This window comes from Stegodyphus dumicola, chromosome X2, assembly GCF_044657685.1.
Source record: "Stegodyphus dumicola isolate Sdum_Otavi_A_Nest chromosome X2, ASM4465768v1".
Classification (NCBI taxonomy): domain Eukaryota; kingdom Metazoa; phylum Arthropoda; class Arachnida; order Araneae; family Eresidae; genus Stegodyphus; species Stegodyphus dumicola.
Window position 1 is genome coordinate 118,167,085 of NC_140781.1, and position 23,074 is coordinate 118,190,158.

At 34.5% G+C, this 23,074-nt stretch overlaps 1 protein-coding gene across 1 annotated transcript in view; it reads right to left on the reverse strand.

Moving 5' to 3' along the window:
* LOC118184277 (chloride channel protein 2-like) overlaps positions 1 to 23,074 on the reverse strand; it is a 266,024-nt gene that overhangs the window by 193,857 nt on the left and 49,093 nt on the right. Inside the window, exon 2 of the mRNA XM_085809271.1 lies at positions 17,737 to 17,887. Coding sequence (XP_085665397.1) covers positions 17,737 to 17,887 — 151 coding nt within the window. The remainder of the gene's footprint in view (positions 1 to 17,736; positions 17,888 to 23,074) is intronic.

Consider the following 23,074-nt stretch of genomic DNA (forward strand, 5'->3'; position numbering starts at 1 on the left):
TGCTCCGAATTTTAACCAGCTTATTACAAAACTGGAATAATTCAGACATAAGTCTTCATATACGTACGCATAAACAAAAGTTTAAATAAGCGCAGCAGAAGAACAGATTTTAAAAAAAAAATGTTAATATGGGCTTTGAAAATAGATAAAATTCGCCCTTGGTTCGGCGTTGATTTTAAGTATTTTATACAATTGCTCACTTGCAAGAGACACCCGCGTCAAATCAGTCTACATGCCAATATGTGCTTTAAAAAATAGACAAAATTCACACTGTGTTTGTCGTCAATTTTAAGTATTTTATGCAGTTGCTTTCTTAGAAGAGACGCTCACGTCAGACCTGTCTTTTGAAATACATATAACATTTTACTTGAAGTAAATTGAATTGAATTTTGTCCGATCTTGAGGTCGCAGAAGATTAAATAAAATGAGACGAACAGCTTGTTCTCAAGGAGAAGCAAACTTCAAATCAACAAGTGAACAACTTAACAGTTGTGCAGTTAATTTGTTTAATTAACCAGAACAGACTGTAAATATATTAATTACTTAATTTATTTAATGCATATTATTTACAGTTAATTTAATTCTAAAGAAATATAATCTTTACAAGAAATTCTAACCCTCTATTTATATATACAATCTTTTGAATTACAAAGTATTTCTCCCGCCTTCTTCGTATGCCTTCGTGGTGTGTAGTGGTCAGCATGCGGATTCGAGAGGTCTGTGGTTCGAGTCGCGGCGCGGGCATTGCTCATTTTTCTTATTTTCAAAAAATACCTAATGTCTCTACAGAATAATTACTACTCACACTAAGATTCAAACACGCGCTTCGCAATAATCTACTCTATGTAATGTTTCATTTTCATACATAAAGGATAACAAATATATTTGCATGACTAAAAAAAAAAAAATCTAACAATTTTTATAAAGACAGAGTCTATTTAAAATAAGTTTTAACTACGGACGCATATCTGCATTATGCAAATAAAGATAAAGCATTAGAAACTGCAGAAATAAATAACAGTAGGTGTCCAAAAACTTTATATTTTACAACTATAACACCCATTGCCAGCACGTTAATTAATGCAGCATTAAAAAAAGGTCAGTCATAAAAAACAGACGTGAATAGCAAGCTAAAAAAAAACTTTTATCAGTTATTGTTTGATAATTATTTAATTACAAGCAAGCATCAGCTCAGTCAAATACGATTACTTTGATTATTTATGGTAAACATTATCACATCTAGCATCTATCTATTTATAAGGGATGGATGTATTCGTAAGGGACTTCCTAATGAAAACTGACGTTTAGATCGTACAGTATCAAAATAACTCTGAATTGTCTCTAATCTAATTGTGTACGTGTCTAACTCTGAACTAATAAACGACGCTGTTTTGCAGAAATTAAGATTTCTTTCAACGAAATAGCTGAAATTTGGAGCTTATCTGTCTGCATTGCTAAAATTTTAGCTGAAAAAAATAATATATATTATATAATTATTATATTATAGTTCTAATATTTATTATTTTATGTAGCTATAAAGTAGCAAACACAATGCAATATTAGCTTACGTTTCAATTAATTTTCCCGAAATTTACAATAAATCAGCGGTTTTTAAACTTTAGTCCTGGTTTTTGAACCTAGTCCGTGGATCTCTGAGAACTCATCAGTTGATAGCCAGAGGTCTGCGAGTAATTTTTAAAACTAAATTAGTTTCGTTGGTTAATTTTGTAGAGAAGGTAGCACTTCGGAGCACAGAACATGAAAAATTAGTGAGGTCCTGGCTGGTATTCGAGCTCCTGACCTTCCGATGCTAGCGGGATATGCTTTTCAATTAAATCACGAAAGCATAAAATTCCTTAAATTCTTTCCCACTTAAAGAGCGACTGGGATGGAAGCAGAAAATTCCTTAAAAACACATTTTTAGTTCGGGCGCTACTTGCAGAGTCATTATGCTTATTTCGAAGCAAGTAACATGGAAAATCAGAGATGCCCTCGGTGAGATTCAAACTCCATGTTTTCCCGATGCTAGCAAGACGTGCTTTCCAATTACCTATGCCACGCGGACACTTATTTTAAGAAAAGTATGATAAAAGTAAAATGCAAATTAATGTTTAAGAATAGAGCATAATGCCAATGATATAAAAGGAGTCTTCGACACTTTTTAAGGGTCACTGCCGTACCCCAAAGAATTATGCATCAGGTAAGTAACAGAGAGTGTTAGAAACATCTTTTGGCCCCTTTCTACAATAAGGCTTCAAATGCTCATATGCTGTTTTTAAACTATAAATTAAATGCACTTTTTATTTAGGTCAATAAGATATTTTACTAAAAGCTAAGTTATTAATAAAAAAATTTGCAACTTCTACAATCAGAAACAAGTACAGGGGGCAGCAAAACATCGTCATGGTTAAAAGTAGTAACGCCCAATTACACTAACCATCTATGAAAGTGCACCCTCACGGGGCAAACTAACGTCATGATCGGGCATTTGTTTATATTACAACATTCCTGTTACAAACTAATGGTGCGTAATTCGTATTACAAACAAAATTGACATAATGTATACATTTTACACGGGTACTTTGCAGTTGCATGGATAAATACAATAAGTTATATACAGGTGTTTATACATATTTCTTTTGTGTTTCTGTTTGGAGCTTTGTTGGTGACGGGAGAGAGGGATTATAGTATGTTGTTCGTTGTTTATTTGGTTTTTCTGTTACACGGTGTGAAGTTTAAAAGTTCATCGCTCAGCACACAGTTTATGAGCATTTCATGCTATATAGTGTTGAGAGCGTAGTACTAATATATCTGTCACATAGTATGAAATCAGTTCATGGTTCGTAGTTTGAGTACGTATAAGAACAGTCACAGTTGTCTTAAATAAATGAAGATATTGGGTGTGTCTTCTGAAGGCACTCTCCATAGTGTGTGGATGGAGAGTGGATACTCTTATTGTTGCATTTTACGAACTTGGAGAATTGAGTTGCATGCTATGGATGACACAGGTCCAGTCCTAGGCGGTGTAGAAAATCAATAATATTTTTAATGTTTTGAAAGACTTCACGGGACTTGATGATGAATCTCCTGAATTCTATTCCAGTATCGGTGAGATGGCAAATGTGATGGACTGACGTTAACGGTCACTGAAACATGTAATGTTCAGGGCCTCCGCGTTCCGCGCATATGCCTTTTGCCTCTATCCGACGTAGCCATTTAGTGATCATAAAAATACGTGGAGAAGGGCCGTTATCCGAGATGTACTAGGTGAAGAAGTAGGTTTATATTGCAATATTTTCGTCAGCCTTGAGGAGCAGTTCGAATGTACTTCGTCCTTGTGGTCCTTATCCCCAATGACGTTGGCATTTTTCATTCGCCATTTGTTTCAGTTTGCACTTTAATGCTGATTTAGGCTATGGTATATGCATTTGAGATCCTGTTTGTTCTAATGTTGCCTGTTTTGCTAGAAAATCGGCCCTTTCATTGCCTTCACAGGCGTTGTGCCCTCTGGCCCATAAAAGGACAATATCTTATTACTCGTGCTTAAGATATCTGGAATTTGCCGGGCTATTGGAGAATTTCTGTGCTCTTATTTGATGGCATGTATGGAGGGCTGACTGTCGGTGATTACATGGATGGTATCTGTTAAGTCTCTAAGTTGCATAACGCTGTTTAATATGGCTGTGAGGTCTGCTTGATGTAAGTTGTACCTTGCGGCCGAAGGTACCCTTGCCATTCGGAGTGCAGGTGTGTTTTGAATTTTATGGTAATACCGCTTCCTACCTTGTTTTCGGTCCTTCAGCCATCCGTAACATGCGGTAAATTCGTTTGTTGTTGGTGGTGGTTTATCAAGTTTGCAGTGGAGATTGTGAAGATCCAGATCGGGATGTCTGTTCCGTGATGATGACGCGAGTGGTCTGAAACTTTTGTGTTGAGCCCTATGTCTGAACGGATGTGAGTTTCACTTGTGACTCACGTTAATTTTGGGTGGTAAGCTGCATTCGTGCAGCTATTCCACTAAAGAGAACACATCTCCCACGGGGAATCAGAAGGTTACTATTTATGGCTCGTCATTTTAATGACGTTATGGCCATCTCCGAGAATCTCTGAGCATTTTTATACGTCTCTTCCGAGATAGAAATATTATGGTCTTGGACACATAATAAATAAAAGCTCGCATGAGTTAGGATGCGTTGTATCCGAAGTGATTACCGCAAAGATTATTCCCCAGGGGCTCTCGTCTGTCCTGCTTCTCGTTTATAAGTACGGTGTCTTTTGAGTCAGTGGCATCAGCTATATACTCGGCCACGGATCTGTCGAGCCCCCGGCCTCACGGCTGCGCGTTCGTGACGGTAGTAGTAAATACCACCTAGACTACACCGCAAATCCCTAATAAACAAGTAATTTTGCACAATGGAGGTGTAGTTCTAGTCCTAGTTGTTGCATTTCAATATTTTATTATATGTAAAAATTTAACTTCAACATTATTTTTAAATAGTACATTTTTAATAATTTGGTGTTTTCTAATTATGATATTATGTAATAATGTAAAAATAAGAAATATTATATAATAGCAATTGAATCATATTGCTGGAAAACTGTTATCCTGTACACAACAGCCATTATGTATATTGCTAAAGATTTTTGTTACTACAAGTCTTTATACTTTGAACTCTGTAACTATCATAGTCCATGAAAGCTCTATACTAAAAAATAACTCTGTAAAAATTACTTTGTATACGCATCAAATGTCGAATATAATTATGTGAAAAGATGTATACTGACTGTAACTGACATTTTATGTAAAATTTGAAATTTGAAATAAATGCCATCTCCACTGAGCTGATTTATTCCGTTTGGCATTTCGGCTGAGATCGGAAGTCAGCTCAGTGGCCCAATGTTGCATTTCGGTGGCTTTTCTTCATAGGCTTGTGGAATGAAAATGAAGTCGTTGTACGTGGTAGTTTTCTTAAGCTGTAGGATCACTGTGGAGAGTGCGTTGATTTCTGTTTGAAGTGATAGTGGGGTCACCCCAGCAATTGTTTGCAGTGCATTGGTGGATGTTGTTGAGAATGACCGGGTGATATTGATCAGGAATGGTCTTGAGTTAAGAGTCCTAATTTTTCTCGCTGTCATCGGAACGGCTCAGATAGCAGCTCCGTAGATGATTATTTTATTGACTACTGTGTTTAATAGAAGTTTCATAATGTGATGATTAAGACCCCAAGAATATCCTTTCATGGCACTTAATGCTTTTGCAATTTTGTTGGTTGTTAGTTTCTTCTTCTGGAGATGCGGTATCTAACTGAATTTCTGGTCTATGGTGAGCCCTAAGTACTTGATGGCCATCACACACTTTTTGTTACCAATTCGCAGCGCGGAGTTCCTGGTAATTGTTTGTCCTGGCTTGTGTATTATAAATGCGTGCGATTTTATGTGTGATATTTGGAGTTTTATTATATAACAAAGGTTGTTGAATATACTAAGGGTGGTATTGCAATTTTCTTCTAGTTATATTCGTGTAGATCCTTGGATTATGAAGGCAACATCCTCGGCGAATGCAATAATCCGTGTATGATGACTGATGGCCGTGGCCACTGATGATCGATGATGTTATATAAGGTGATGTTCCAGAGGTTCGCGCTCATACACGACCCTTGGGGACATCCTCTAGTTTGTTTTCTGGTAATTATGGCATTGTCGTAGATTACTGCGTTTTATCTGTTTTTGAGATAGTCCGTAATCATACGGCACAGGTTTCTTGGGCTTTGCATCACCCTGCGGACCCGCTTGACAGCTTGCCACAACAGACAGTCGAATGCTTTGTACAGGTCAAGACATAGGAGAGCCAAATGTATTTGATTGCTTTTGTTTGCTCGTATTTGGGAGACTACTGTATCTATTGCGTGAGTGGTTGAGCTTCTCAGTTTAAATCCATATTGATTGGTGCTTATTCTACTATCTTTACATATATAGTATTTTATTATGTTGACCAGTAGACGTTCAAGAAGCTTTCCAATGGCTGGTAGTAGACTTATTGGTCAGTATGAGCGAGGGTCCTCTAGAATTTTTTTTTTTTTTTCTTTTTCGATAACAGGATTATTTGTCCATGCTTTTGCCTCTCATCTGGGGTGTTTGGTGGATTAATTGACGTTCTTAATTCTCGTTGCTCTGGGCTATTTCGGTCGTCTTCTACAGTTTAGTTTATTAAGATATTAAAGGCTGATTAAATCCGAAATATAATGATCTTATATTTTACTGAATGGTGACATTCTGAGGCGCCAAGCAACATGGAATATAAATTAAAGACCTCAGGTTTCACGCAGTGACAATACTTAGCAAAACGAATAGATGATACATGAACAATAGTGTAGCATAATGCAGCACATCAAATGCAACTCCTAAAATTCTGGAAGGTCTCCAAACATCTGCTATGTATACAAAACAAAAGAAAAAGGAATCAAAAATATAACACTGTTACATCAAACATTATATTTCCTTCTTGCCAAATAAGTCGTCCAGTGGCTCCTTCGTAAATCAGTTAAATCTCCGGGAGTAGAAGAACGACAAGAATAGGTGAAAGCTAGACCAATACTTCTGTACTATGATAGGTGATTAAGGTTTGGTTGAATCTAGTTAACTGTTAAGCTTCCGCCCAAATTTTAACGAAAACACTCCAGGGGGGCGATCCGAGAGTCTCCCATCCTTCTTTCTCTACCACCAACCTCTCGAGCGGATTTTGTCTCCACGTGTAATTTGAATGCCCGTTTGCCGTGCAGACACTAAACGCTTACAAATATGGATGCCATCTCCGGAATTCCAACCCTAGCCCATCGGCACGGCAGTTAGCGTCACTAACCACTATACCGCCTGAGCGGCGGCGACAGAACAAATTCCTTTTTGTGCGAACTAATCCCAGCTGATGAATTTCTTGACACTAAATAATTCACGGTATATGTGGCGCCTAAGATGAAAATGACAATAAAATTTGAAAAATTACTCTCACTTTCCAAATTATTTAAAAATCAAGTTACTAGCACTATTTTTGGGCGGAAATTAAAATAAGATCCCAAAATTTCAGTTTTATAGACTTCATTTGAATACAAAATTTGGCTGTTTAATTGTGCATTTAATAAATGTTCTAACATGTTGCAAAACGCTTTCTTATACAGATACGAAATAATCCAGATACGAAATAATAATACATTTACATTTTTTAAGAAATAAATTACAATATATGTAGTAGGATCAACCATCTGCAATCCGTAACTACAGCCTTGAACTTTTCTTAAATACGCCTTCATAGATAATGAAATATATATATATATATATATATTCGCGATCAGAGTTCCAAAGCCCTTTAGAACCGGCCTGTTCCTATTTTCCATACATACTATATCTTGCCCAGGGTGGTATGATACGACGCTCTAGAGGTAACGATTATTTATAAGCATTTTAATATGCAGTTTATATTTAGTTGATAGCTGACAGCAGAAAGGAGCAACAGTTTACTTCTTATAACAATGCTTTTTTCAATAAATGTGTCCCTAACTCGTGCAACTTTCTGTGAGTGTAAAGCTTTTTCGGTGTGCGATGCTTCTTCGGCTATACTGCATCAATAGATTTGCAAGAATAAATAATTTGCATATTCCTTGCATTTTTGATGACCAAATGGTTGTGATGAATTACCTTGAGGAATACTTGTCTGTCTATAAGAATAACTTGTAACATGAAAATTAATGACTTAACTCTTTGAAGGGTGGTGGTTACCTACAGTAACCACCTCTTCTATTGAACGTCGTACTCACTTGTGTAAGTGATTTTCAAGACTGACCGTTTCTGAAGTTCCCTTGTAGCTCACTAGATGACAATCAAGAAACATAAGCCTGTAGAAATATTAGGATTTTTTAGAAGCAGGACAGATAAAAAATGAGCAACGCCCTCGCCGGGAATCGATTCACGGACCTCTAGAATACGCGCCCAGCGTGCAGACCACAACACTACGATGCATGCCAAGAAGGCGGGAGAAATACCTTATAAGCCAATCAAGAAACATAAGCCAGTAGTTGACGCAGCAATCCGTCTTCAAGAAAATAAGCATCAGGCATTGAAAACAACATCACGACGATGTGCACTCTGCAGCACCAAGAAAAAGCCTGTAAGAACAGTGTGGGATTGCAGCGCATGCAAAGCTGCACTCTGCTTGAAAACGAAAACTGTTTCCATGAGCACCATAGAGACTGATTAGTAGGGATGTGTTCTGTGGGCAGTGGTCATTTTTTTCACACGTCTTGGACAAAATATGTGCAGTTGTAGTAAATAATTTCATTGTAACACCTGATATAGTAAATAAAACAAGAGTTTTACTGAAAAAAGGTTATTGCTTTTTCCTGCCCCTCAAAGAGTTAACTTATGCAAGCGGGAAACTTGAGGAAAAGGCAGAAGAGAAAATTGTTCAGCGTATTGAAGTTTATTACCGAAGGGAGTATTTCTCATTAGGAATGCTATGAATCTGTCATTGAGGAGATTTTAGAAGTTCCTAAAATATACTGAAATTAGTAGAAAAGCAATAGCGAAAAAAAAAGAGGGCGAAACTATGGCATGCAACGGGAAAACGTTTTTGATAACGCTTAAGTGGCTGTGACTGAAAGATTTGCTAGATCCTTAAGTTCGCTACAGACTGAGCACTCCTACTGTTGATTAACTCATGGATCTACAAACTAAGGCCCCCGGGGGCAAAACCGACTCACGAGCATCACCAGTCTGGTCCGCGGCAATGGGCATGCCGTCCGCGGCATGGGTCCGCGGCATGCCGTTATGTGGCACGCCACACTTTATTTTGATCATATTTTTAAATTTGCAACGTGAGTAACTCTTACAAAATAATAATTAGAAGAAAAACACTAACTGATATACATAATGAAATTGAACATTTTAATTGTAATTAATGATATGAAAATTGTCCTAGAAACTTATAATAAGTGACGTACGTAATTCACATAATAAAATTAAACATTATAACTATGATTATAAGATTTATGTATTTGTAATTTTCCACTGACAACTATTTGAAGTTGTGGACCAAGTTTACATGTAGAAATTATGAAGAGTGACTTTCAGTGCTCTTCTGCTAACTTCGATTTATAAATATTTTTTTACAAGCATTACATTTAAAAATATATTTTTTTTTCGATTTATAAATATTTACGATGTTTTGGAAAATTTTTTTACACAAATAATTACTTTCGAAAGCGGAAATAACGCCACGAGCAAATTTATGCAACTTACCAAACTGCGTTTGAGAAGAAGACTTATAAAATTCTAGCAGTGACGAGTTTAAACACTTATCTTTAAAAATACTGTTACACTGCAAATCAGTCATTTCCAGTTGAAGTTTTCGAGCAAGGGTTTCTATGTCACTGTTAAAAGGGTTTTCAAAAATCTTGATGTCGTTTGAAAATTGTTTCAAAATCTGAAATGCGAGATTCAAAATTTATTTCAAAGCACCCACAGCTACAATCGCAAAACCTACCGGAAATGGAATCTCAGTTTGCTGACTGAATGTTTGCCATGTATTAAAACGCACGAAACATTTTTTGTTCAATTGGGATTGAAATAAAACAATTTTTTGTCTTAAAGGGCTTAATATGAGTGATACTATAAAATCAGGCAGAAGCTGATTTTATCCTTGTAATTTCAAATTTAAGTCATTCAAATCTTTAGTTAAATCTATATAAAATGATAACTTCCAAAAACCATTCAGAGTTTTGTAACTCAGCCAAAGGACGATTCCTTTCATTTAAGAAAATTTCGATAATTGCTCGGAGTTCAAAAAATCGCCTTAGAACTTTTCCGCTGCTAATCCATTTTACTATGTTACGTCTTTTTCTCCAAGCTCTTCAATAAACCCGTGGATATGATGATGAACGAGAACATGTGATATGATGTAATTAACAGCTGACATGGACTGGCTTTAAAACTTCTGCAATAACCAGTATTTTCTGCACACAGACTGTTGATGAAGGATACAATGATTAACGGTTTTGAATCACAGACATTTTCTACGGCCTTTGATGCGACAGTAACGACACCTTTACTTTTTCAACACATGTTTTTGACACCATCAGTAGTGATACACTTTAATTTCTTCCACTGAAGATCGTTTATCTAAACAACATTATCAATTTCTATAAAAATATCTTCTCCGGTGACCGTGCTGTGAATACTATGAACGTCAAGAAGCTCTTCATACACTTCATAATTTTTATCTACCTTTCAAAAATAAAAGGTACTACCTGAGCAGTATTTGAGACATCTGTTGACTAATCCAGAACCAAAAAGAACCACTCTAAGTGTAGATTTTTATCAGACAACTGAGTTACTATACAAATGAGTTATTAATTTTATGCAATATCATCTACTCTTTGAGCCGCGATGTTTGTTGATACACTGATGTTTTTAAATAAATTGTGTAAATGTGTAATTGTCTCTTAGTTATACCACGTGTTCTCGGAACATATTTGGAAAACACTCGAAAGTAATGGAATCTTCCAGACGAGAGATCACGAGCCGCAGTGACATGTCCTTCACACTTGCCCGCAAATACCAACCAAACTGCGAACAGAGCGGCTACTTCCGAAACGAAAATCTGCGCGCAATTCAAAACTAAAGTATTTTGGTATACTGGGTAGCTAGCAGAGGTGTCGTTTTAGACTTTTTTAGAAGGACGCAAAAAAGTCAAAATCAAAATGCTTTGAAAAATATTTAAAATAGTCCCAAAACCGTGAAAAATTAGCCATTCTTCTCGAAGTTCTAATGCTGGAAGGGGAAAGCGAATCATTGCCCCCTAAATAACGCCTCTCGCCCTTGGAACTTAGAAGGAGTCAGTGGGGCCCTTAGGCTAAAATGTTTGGAGAATCCTAAGATCAGCTCTTTCTTCACAGAGCAAAAATTCTCAGCAAGGCATGGACACGAAAACTCTGAAGAGAAGTTTATACAAGCATGAGTTTCTTAGGGATCTATACCGGACCCAACTTTATTTATAATATATGACTCACAAAATTTTATACAAGACTACAGTTTGCATGGTTTCTTGCCAAACAAACGCAACTGTTATTATGTGTTTCAGGGATCTTAAGCATGAAGTCTTTAAATTACACGTGAAAATTGATGCTCAAAATGGAAAATTCATATTCCCATTTTAATGATCATCAACGAGCTCAGCTCGCATTCTAGTTACGCGCAGCAGTGGACGCAAACGAATATAGCTCGAATAACAAATTTACAACTGAAAAATATCACGCGGATTTGGAAAGAAAGAATTGCTTAATCTGGCAACCAGTATAGCCCAACTGCGCGAATCAAGTGGAAAAGATGCATTTGTCCTGGGAATTTAGCGACCTCATAAAGCCAAAGCATTTTCCCTCTCCCCTTTGACACTACAGAGGTCTTCACACTTTCCGAAGAACATATCTAACAAGACCCCTCCCTTTTAAAAAGCTAAGGGTTTCTACTCAGTTTTACTTTTTCGAAGTCAAATAGAAGCCAACAGAATAAGAAAATCGGACAAATAGAATTTCATATCACAAGACCAATTAAAGAACTATATAATGAGTACGCTAAATACTTGAATAACTATAATAAATGCAAGAGCTAACAAAGAAAACAAAAGGTATTAGTACACACAAATATTGGCATTAAGAATATCCTTCATTAATTACAATACTGAAAGAAATATTATTATAATAGTATTAAATCATTATAAAGCATGTGAATTATATTTCTCATAAGTTGCCTCTGTTAATGCTATGATTAATTTAACATCTTCCTTTAATCATAACAGTAATGAAGTCTGAACTAGAATGGAAAATTTAATATAGTTAACTGGCCTGCAAACGATTATTCGGTACCAATGAACGTTAAAAGTGTGCTAGATATATATTTTGCTAATTGAAGTAACCATATAAATGTTTATAGAAATTATTAAGTAGATATGTATGTTTCTTGTGAACTAGATGTGTTATAAATTATATTAGTCATAGTATTGAAAATAAATCAAAATACATTTCGATTGCTTTTAAACTGCTGAAATTACTTAAGCTAAATAGAGTTTTAATTTGAAAAGTAAATTTATACTACATCTAACGCTAAACCTCTGAGGTATACCAATTCGCCAAGCAGGATCAATCATAAATTGGATTTATACCCTTTAAAAAGATAATGCTTTGCAAGGCCACCAAAAAAAATATCATTGTAATGGCTACTTAACGAATGCAACGGAACACAATAATTCGAAAAATCCAAGACTAAACTATAGACACTACGGCGTCTGCCGGAACCACTCAACGCTGGCAAATTTGAAGGAGCACTTTTGCCCTAGCGATAGAGGATTCCACTCCCATGAAATGGACTGCCTCACTTCCCAAGTGTTCAACGGGCCCAACTAGCCAAGTCTAGCGAAAGCAGCTGAACAGCGCACGAACGCAAAAGATCAACCAAATCATAGCATGGGCTTAAAGTAAGGCAGCAAGTCGTCCCCAATTAGCATACAGATGCTGGTGGTGGAGGTGTACGCCGTCTGCGGAGCCACTCAACGCTCGCAAATTTAAAAGAGATCTTTTGCCTAAGCAGCAGAGGATTCCGTTCCCATGAAACGGATTCAAGTTGTTCTCCCAAAGCCAAGCAGCGGCCTCTCGCATGGCGCTTCTGATTCGACCCATAGATGTCGCCACGAGTAGCCTCCACTAAAACACCAAAACCTCGAACAGCTGCGCACCATAAATAACCACAGCTCCCGGTCGCCACAAAGCTTAAATTTCAGCGACATACATATATATATTATATATATATGAAAATGTACAGTTTCAAATAAAATTAAACAGCATAAAGGGGGGAGCGGCGGCGAAGTAAACAAAGGCTTAACATGAAATCTATTATAACAATATCATTACATGTTTGGAATTATTTACCTATAACCATAAATTTAAATTGTTATACTAAGAATATTTTCTAAAACTAATTTAGAAAAGAACGATAATATAAACTGCGCTACAAATTAACATATCTTTTTTCAATAATTCAGATCCAATAATTAATGTGTTATCCTATTCTTTGCACAAATATTTTTTTACAAATAAAAAATAAATAAGAAACAAAGCTTACTTTTGAAAAAAATTGATTTATTTTCATTTATTTATTTATTTATTTATAATTTTATATATTTTTTATTTTTTTTGGTTTCATACGTATCTTTAAAAGAGAAATTTTCTGAATAACGCATAAAGACGCTCATACAGTTAAATGCTTGAAATATGGAATTTGCATTCAGGAATTAGCATGTTAAGTAGATTAAAAGATATTATCCATATTTGAACACTATCCTCATGATTGAAAGAAACTTCCCGATATAATGCGACGAGGTATCAGTCATATAAACTGAGTTAACTTCTGTGCTTACTTTTTCATTATTAAAGAAGCGGGGTTATAAGGTTCTTCTCTCGCCTTCTTAGCATGTCTTTGTGTTGTGGTGTGGTGGTCAGCACGCTCGACGCGAATTCGAGAGGTCAGTGGTTCCAGTCCTGGCGAGGGCATTGCTCATTTTTCATCTTTCCGGCTTCAAAAAAACTAATGTCTCTATAAGGTGAAAATTACCATTGCAAATTACATATTTTGTATTTTTTTAAGTATATTTAAATGATAAATTAAAAAATATATGTTACCACATACAAAGAAGTTTTTCTATGCAGAAAATTATTTCCATAGTAAATATGTACCGATAAAGCAAAAGATCTTTATAAGTTTGGTTTATTTGGATTATGGCGAAACGAACGAAGGCTCGAAGGCTGGTAAAGGATGTCTTTCTGGAGGAATTTTTAAGAGAAACTGTTTCATATTCACTTTAAACATGAAGGAAAACCAAGAAAACCAGAATGTTCCCCGAATTTGAACCCAGGTCAAACCAGTGTTTAGGGACTTTACCGTTTGGTCGCTGGCGTATTGAAGAGCTCTTGAAATAAGTATAATGAGATGCTTTGAGTTGAACAAGATATTAAAGAAAACATAAGTCGCAATTCGGGGGTCGACTGGGGGCAACTCCCGACGTTCTGGTTACGACCTGTATCTAGACAGACTCAGACTCGACTTCTGGGGTAAATAGTCAATCTTCACAGTGACTAGAACCATTGTTCATTCGGTGGTCTGTTAAGGCTCGGCATGGACCGTACTAGTGCTGTCTTGTCTGCCCTTTGGTTGTGGGGATGTTAGATGGTTAAATCTCGAAGATTGCCCTTGGGGATTTGGCTCACCTTGTCAACAGTGCAGGACAGTCTTTGACATTGATCTTCGTTCTCTTTGCTGGCAGCTGCTTGCCGGCCGCCTTAACATGCGTTTCATAGCTTCTGAATGTGTTAAATTTTGTTCCTCCTGGTTGATCCATGGAGGTATGGGTTGATCGGGGGGGGGGAAGTTTGAATAAGGAAGTTTGAAAATTTCTTATTCATTATGAAAATGCTGTAGATGCTCATAATTAGCTCATTATTAATTAAATATGTATTATAAATTAAATGTATGTGAAAGTATGTTAGAGTAATTGGAAAACAAATATTAAACGTTTTCTAATATTAAAATATGGAATTTGTAAGAAAGCTAAATAACTTTAAACTAACATCAATGGTTAAAAATGGAAACTTAGCATTAATATATTCTCTCAAATCCGATATACGACTGGTTGATTATATATATATATATAAAGAATAATGAGCCAGAACTTGTTTATGCTCATTGCTTGTTTTTGGGCAAGTCAAAATTGATTTATATATATTATTTGCTAAAAGGGCTTGCAAATTTTTGAATTCCTGTGAAGCATAAACAAGTTCTGACTCATTATTCTTTTGAGCATTATAAAACTACAATAAGAGTGTAAAAGAAATTCATTTTTACTTTAGTGTAGACCAGATTTTCATTTAATATTTGTATTATATGCATAATTTCAGTGTATTTAAAAAACGAAAATGGAGGCTTGTAGTCTAAATCAAGCGTCTCATTTCTATGGATACATGACGTTTTGCAGCAATCATATTTTTCTTGGGAATTCAAATGCTTAAAAAGAGGAAAAGCAAAGCCAAGCAGCGCATTTCATGGATTTTTCTTTGTTGTGTTCATCTTTAGTATATTAAGGGGTGGGATGGAAAAGTTGGCTATTATTCGTTGGTATCGTGGAGTTGGAACATAGGCAAGGCCCCTCACAATTAAATTTTGCGCACGTGGTAGACCACTAGTACTCCATGATAATTCCATGTGACGTGCTATTCAAATAACGTTAATTCACATTGTCGAGAAACGCGTACTATTGCGAAATGGGAATACCAACATAGCTTGGTGACCTGGCACACTTCCTATAAAATTTCCTGTGATGCTATGGGCCACATTATGTAATAATACGTACGCTCCTTAAGCAAACTAAAATCACATGGTAGATACAAGGAAGCTGCAAAGTTTTCGAAAATTTTATGGAACATTTTTCTAGCTGAATTTTTTTCTTTAATCTATAATACCTTCAGTTATTTTAAATTCATGCACAGAATAAAATGCATGAAACGTTAAAGAAATATTAAGATGTGATAGACGAAAATTAAAATCCATTTATATGCTCTTTCCCATTGCAATATACGACAGATTTTCTTTTTCAACACGCACGGTGCTTTCGAAACATTTAAGATTTCTGATTTTTTGTTCATTTGAGATATCTAACACAAACGTTTCATTTCATCTTTTAGGAGGGATGACTTTGTCATAAAACTTTCAAGAAAAATTTCTTTTGTTTGTTTGTTTACTAACCCATGCGCTTGAGGCTTATGGTAAGAAGAAAAGTCGTTAGAGAAGCTGAAGACAGAGGTGAAATGTTTTTTCTTTAAGTGTGAAATGTTTTTTTCTTTAAGTAGTTGCGAATAAGATACAGATTCCAAAATACTTTTTTGTAATTAATTTTCTTAAAATCAATGACTACAAAATATGAACTTGGTGGACAGGAAGATGTTTTTGCAAATATTAATGCAAGCATAAGAAGCAAATTTCTCTGTTTGAAATTAAAGATACAAGACAGGTAAGTGTCTTGCTTTAGAAAAAATACAGATTTTTAAGCCAAAAATATAATTGCCTGTATAATTTGCACCAATATATTATATAAGTTTCTGGGAAGAGTAACAAAGTGTAAACACACTAAGACAATGACTTGCAATACCTTATGAGTTTCCTTAACAGAGGTTCATACGAAACAGACATTTTCCCCCCAAAGTGCGAAAATTGCTTTAATATTTACACTATGTTAGGAAAAACGTTATTTGTAGAAATGCATCCGGGAAGATAAAAACAAGATAAGAAAGAATGAATTAATAAACGACAGGCGTATATGCTGTATCAAATGCGTTTTTATAAATGAATAACTTAGAAGTCTGGTTGGTCAGATGCTAATAATTAAAACTGCACTAATTTGCGTGGTGATGAAGCAGTTAGTAGTAGGGAGGAAATTCAATCTCCCATAAAATAAATTGCATTCTTTCTGGTGCTTTCATCCCTAGTAACAGCTCTCCACTCTAGGTTTCTTCGTTTTCATTCATTGCGAATGTACTTTCGGGACTATCTGCTTGCTTGATAACTATAACGACTCTCCATAAAGACAGCAAGAAATTAGCAGTCACTTCCTAAGGACAATAATCTTAAAATGAGCTAGTTCCTCTAAAAATCGGTTTCCCATGCAAGTTATTTTTTAAGATCTGGAATTACAGTAAGCCTTCATTCAATTGGTAATTAAAATTTTATCGCATCTTTCATAATTTTATTATTTGTATATAATTATATTCAATATTATTTAATGTTTAGAATTAAATAGTCATTACAATTGTACTTTTATTATGAAACGGTAGCGTTTACCGCAGAAGTTAAAAAGAGAAAGTGAGATTTGTTTTAAAAAATATTTTAATAAATAATCTTGCAGATAAAAAAATAAAAATTACAACAAATAAACAATAAAGAAATATTTTTTAAATGCTTGAATTTCAATTAATACTAAAATACACAATCATTCTTAACTGCAGCATTTCAAAAATTAATTGAAAGTAGAAAATTAATTAACATAATTACTGTTTAAAAAAACATTTTTTGGGAGAAATTGAAAAATGACTCTCCACCACCCAAAGAACAATACTAATGAACTTCAGATTTGTGGTCAAAGCGTAAAAATATACAATGATGAGGTAATAAGGTTTCTGTTTGGAAACGAACGTTAAAATTTGGTGTCAGGTGCAAAGGTTAAACGTGAAGAACATGGTTTGACTAACAAAAACTTTGGAGGACCATAAATAAGCAACAGTTGAAATCGTGCTAAGCACTGCAAGACAGGCATCAAAGCAACGTGCATGATTTGAATTTAATAGGAGTAGGTTTTTATATGTCTTTTACTAAATTATGTTAAAGTTTTAAAAGTCTGATTTTATATTAAAAAGTTGCAGACAAAAAATTCTTAAATAAATAAAAAAAAAAAAAACCTCACTTACGTTAAAAACTGAAAGTTCACATATTTTTAACATAAACTTTCTCATGTAGCAGAGAGATTCGTTAAATAGATACGTTATAAATTGAGAATTCTTAAATTCGAACTGTTAAAATTTAAACTCATAAAGGCACAGCAAATATTGATATGCAAATGTCATGGTGATATCTGGATAGTGAAAAATCAAATACCTGCAATCCGCCTTTCCCAAGCACTGCGATAAGTCTTTAGTTGCTTCTTTCTAATAGTTTCTTCTTTCTTTCTTAATTTTTGTAACGTTTTCAATCGCCTTGCTTCTGCTTTTGCGTAAGCTTCTAAGTCTTCTTTATATTGGCCATACATCTAATGAAAATAATACTAAATTGAAATAAACTATCAAGACAGGCTCATTCGAAATCAAGCAATAATTTACTTAAAACTAATAAAATTGAGCAGATCTGCAATTACTAAATACCTATTTTGTAAACAATTTACTAACGCAAATATTTCACAAAAACTGCCAAAAATTAATATACCACTCAATGATGTACGAATAAATCCACAAATAAAGATTAAACCATTTCCTGTCGAAAGGAAAATATTTTTAAAATCAACACAAAATTTCTTTTGTAATTTATTCTGTGCCTAGTTAATACAAGGCTCACCAGCGTCCGAGAGGTAAAATGGCTAAACACTGGTAATTCATTCCGGGTTCGAATCCCGGCAAACGGGCTGGCTGCATGCGCGTTTTCGTGGTTTTCGCGTTTTCGTGTAACGTGTATACGAGTCAGTTTCCCTTAGAAAGTCCTTCATGAAGGCAACCCCCTTAGGCAGATACCCCTCGAGTGCTTCGCCGTAATTAAATAAACCAAACTAAGGTAATACATTTCATATGTTAAATAAAAAATATGTAATTTTTATTTTTTGAAATGCTGTGAAAGCACAACATTAGTACAATTCCTTTGTACGAAATCATTCTGGTTTGTGAGAGGCTTAGAAAACATTTTGCATCCAATGAAAAGTCGTACTTTCTTATGACGTTATACTTACGTACATGAATATACTCTGACTGCTACAGTGTGTAAGAGTTGTCCTTCAACTGTGACAACTTTTCTTAACGATATAATCTAATTTATCAATTTTAGTACGATTCAGAATTTGATTTATGTTTTAAATCATCCTTGTGTTAGTCTGCAACATTAATTTCCTTTTTTGGTGTTGCTGTAAACTGATATATCATTTAAAAAAATACAGAGTTACTACTATTTGAAATATTAAATGCGATCTGAGGTAAACTGCAGTTTTGTAGATTTCTTGCAATTGCTTTTCCCATGTAAATAAAGAGCGCAAAAATTTGCCACCACGAATTCTTACCTTTGATTTTCATTCACTTCACTAACTTCAATAATTTCAACATGATTTCAACATTATTACTAGAAACATCATAACTTCGGATCATACTTCATGATTGCACAAGTGAATGATTTATGATTTTGGTGATGCTTTGTGTGTGAAAAGCACTTCAATTTACAGCTTAAAAAAATTAAAATCGACGTATTTAAAAATTTTATAAAAAAAACATTCCCGTAGACACCCTGATTCTTCAACATATATTTAACAATAATTTAACGAGCATAATTTTAAGTAAATATAATAGTATATATTTTATAATTTGCTATTTATTAAGCATTGGCAATAAAGAACATCAGCAGAGAATGGTTTAATAAATAATTATTAAAACTGGTAATTTACTTTAATACTTATTAATTTAAGTATTAAAACAAAATAAAGAAGTTTAATTTATGATTCAGTTAAATGAATCTCTTGAAGTTAAGTAATAATTCATTCTTTGGTTATTTTCCGCTAATGAAATGACTCCATATTTTTCATGAAATTGCTTCATTTTTCCAGCATTTCCAGTTTTTTCTTACATCTAACCGGACATTTTCTCAACGATTTATTTCGACACTAGAATTTACCTTATTATTTTTTAACTTTCAATCTTCTGAAGTCTAAAATTAGTATTCCCATTAAATTGCCTTTTAATTTGAACTTTTCAGCAGTTTCTATAATTTTCTTCGATATCTACCTCTGCGTGATGAAACCTTTTGCACCTTCCATATAGAAAGACGTGGAAAAACCTGTTTCGAGTGTCACCTATTTTCTGATAGAATATTCATTTATTTTCCATACTAATGTTTCTAGTAGCAGTTCTGAAATAATATTGAAATAATTGAAAATATCGAAAACTGAAGCCAATAGTAACTTTTATGTTTATTTAAGCTAACTTTTACTTTGAATTAAATGTTTCTATTTATTTACTAACTGAAGTCCTCCAAAGACTTTTTTATATTTTATTTATCATTTACAATCTCTTAATTATTAATTCCCGTCAAAAACCAAGGAAAAACATTTTCTTTTTTCATTTTTAAGCGCTGTATTTTCTTACCAAGTGCTCTATAACTTAATATTAGAAATATAAAAATTGTGAAGATATTGCAGTTACTTAATGACGATTTCAAACATTTGAAAGATGACGAAAACGTCATCAATGAAACAAAAAAGGGGGGAATGACGCTTAATGGGAAAGCGGTGCGAATTTGTTTTAAAAAATGTAATTAAAGATAGGGGGAAAGGAAAGGGAAGATCGACTATTTTAACCAGCTAAATAAAATTATATCTTATATTAGTGACACCCACATTTAATTTGACTTACAAGTAATAAACGTTTTTGTTAAGCTTTTCGGATTAACAGGTCTTTTGTTTATTCCATGTATGGATTTTGCTGAAGCATATGAACATCGCAAGTTGATCGTATACGCATCCCAGAAAGTTTCACATTCAGCTACCATCAAGCCCAGTCTAAGTATCGCTGACGTGCTTCAAGCCATCAAATGTCACTTCATCCAGTTCGTTAAGCAAAGATATACACTCACAATAAAATGGTTATTCCGAAATATTTAATTCACATATCTAACAAGAAATAACATCCCATTTTGAAACACATGTTTTCGTGCTTAATTTATCTTATTAAATAAACTGATGCAAGGCAAAATAATCTTAATTTGAGATGCTGAGTCTGTATTACATTCCTGGTTATACGAAAATGGTTGACAAAAGATCGCACTCTTCTGAGGCAAATAATTGCCATTTTTCCATAATCAGTGTACTACGCAAGAGTAATGAATATATGTCATTACATAATGAATTCCTCTTCTATCCTGTAAAGACGGGGACCCTGCTGGAGACCATACAGGGCCTCTTGGTCTGTCGATTAGCCACCTTTATTTAAAGGCATTAACCTTTCATGAACTTCTTACTGTCAAACCCCTTTCGTTCGTATCCCGGCGAATGGGCTTTCGTGGTTTTCCCCATGTGTATACGAGGCAGTTTCCCTTAAGAAGTCCTTCCCGAAGGCATCCTTACCCTTAGGCAGATAGCCTTCGAGTGCTTTGCAAAAAGCCTTCGAGTGCTTTCCGGAGTTCGAATCCCGGCGAGGACATTGTGGATATCTTCAGTTTCCTCATACAGGAAAATTCTAAGACTCTCACAAGCGACGCCAGAACTAAAAAGATGGTGGATGGTAATCACCAGGATTTAGCGGATGGGTACTCTAATCCACAGTCGCCCTTAAAAAAGGGGGAGTATATAAGGTATTTTATCCCTTCTTTCAGCATGCTTTCGTGGTGTAACTGGAAGCATACTCGGCCCGTGTGCAGGAGGTCCGGAGTTCGAATACCGGTGAGGGAGTTGCACATATTTCGCATTTCCTGCATCGATATACCCTAATGACTCTACAAGTTCTTTGCATCCAAAACAATTATTGACGCAGGACAGAAGGATTTATGAAATTAGAGTCTTTGTAAAATGAAATGAAATGTAATAAAAAGTAACTTTCATTATGCACTGATAGATAAACCTTAGACTTTCAAAGCAAAAGGGGGGAAGCTGTTTTGAAAGATGTAGATTCATTGGCTACAGATTATGAATTACACAGCATTTAATGCTAATTTTACACTTTCATTCAAAGAACAGCTTCAAAACACAAAAAGCAGCAATATCCAACTGATAACTTGATAAAAACTTGAAGAAAGCTTGATAAAAACTCGTTTCACTAGTTAAGATATTCTAGATTTGAATACAATGATTCTCAAACGTGTTTTTCTCTTTAATGTATGTAGCTAGTGACAGTCAGTAGCTGGAATTACCGGCATTCCAGTTTGCCAAAATCAAAATACCTTTTACAATAAAAGAAAACGGAAAAGGAAATTTTTGCCTTCAAAGGATATGAATTTTTTCCCCCCATTAATAAGTATAACATTATTGCATCGAATATTCTGTTTGAAAGGGAGAGTTTGAACTTAATTTTAAAGTGGTTGCTTATTTTCAGTTTCATTTCCTCCACTTAATTTTTGTCTCATTTCATTACTAAAAGTATGTTTTAAATATGTTATTAATGATTACAGATATTATTTAAATTTCACACACATTGCTCTACACAATATGAAATATAATTGAGGTTCTAAAATATATTATTTCTTGGAATTTCTCAACACGAAATGAAAAATGAGGCACAAATTCAGCTTCATAACTTATGAATATAAACTGATTCATATTTTTAGTTGCAAACACTTGATAAACATATGAAATGACATACAGAAGGATGGATTGTCCGACGAGAAACCACTTTAAAAAGAAATTTAATTTAAAATCATTGGATGTTAACAAATTTCAGTTGTGAAGCAGCTGATAAATTAATTCTTGCTCAGTAGTTTCAAATGTGGCTAATTATTTATTACTATAATTTACGCTCCACACGATTTCAGTAAAATTTGAAACTTGTTAACGAATTTGTTCCTCTACAAAACTGGTCATTATCACAAGGTCCTACTAAATTGATGCCAAATTTCCTTCATTAAAATAATCATTAAAATTTCTATTGGACTTTCTCTCAACTTTAGTAACACAGATTGCAGGTTGAGAAACTGACAGTCGTCTCTACTGTGAATGACATGTAAACTCTAAAAGAAAATTTATACATTTTATCACTATGCACCATGAAGATTTCTTGTCAGCGTCGCATACTAGAATTCTGTAAAATTAATATCACTGGAAATTCCAGCGAAAGAAAACGATACGGAACCCGCAAGCCCTTATCTAAGTTTTGAACTATAATCAAATTTACTCGATTCTTTATTTTGGAAGCACTGAAATTTAATGCAGATAATTTTGATTAAAATCCCCGCCTTTTATTACATTTACACCTCGCTTTGCGAAATTACATTTAAACATCGCTTTGCGAAATACTGTTTTCCGTAACGTACTTTTACGAAACATTTGATATTAGAATTAATTTTGGCCTAACTGAAAAAATCCGAAACTAGTGTTAGAGTTAGTAATTGTTTGAGCAGTGTTTCCACAAAAACATGTACGTGAAAAAATGTTTTTTTAAACAGTATGTGAGTTCACGGTAACTGTGTGAGACTTTAGATGCATAACAGTAAAATACACAAATCTAAGCACTTGAACTTATTGTAGTATTTCACTCCT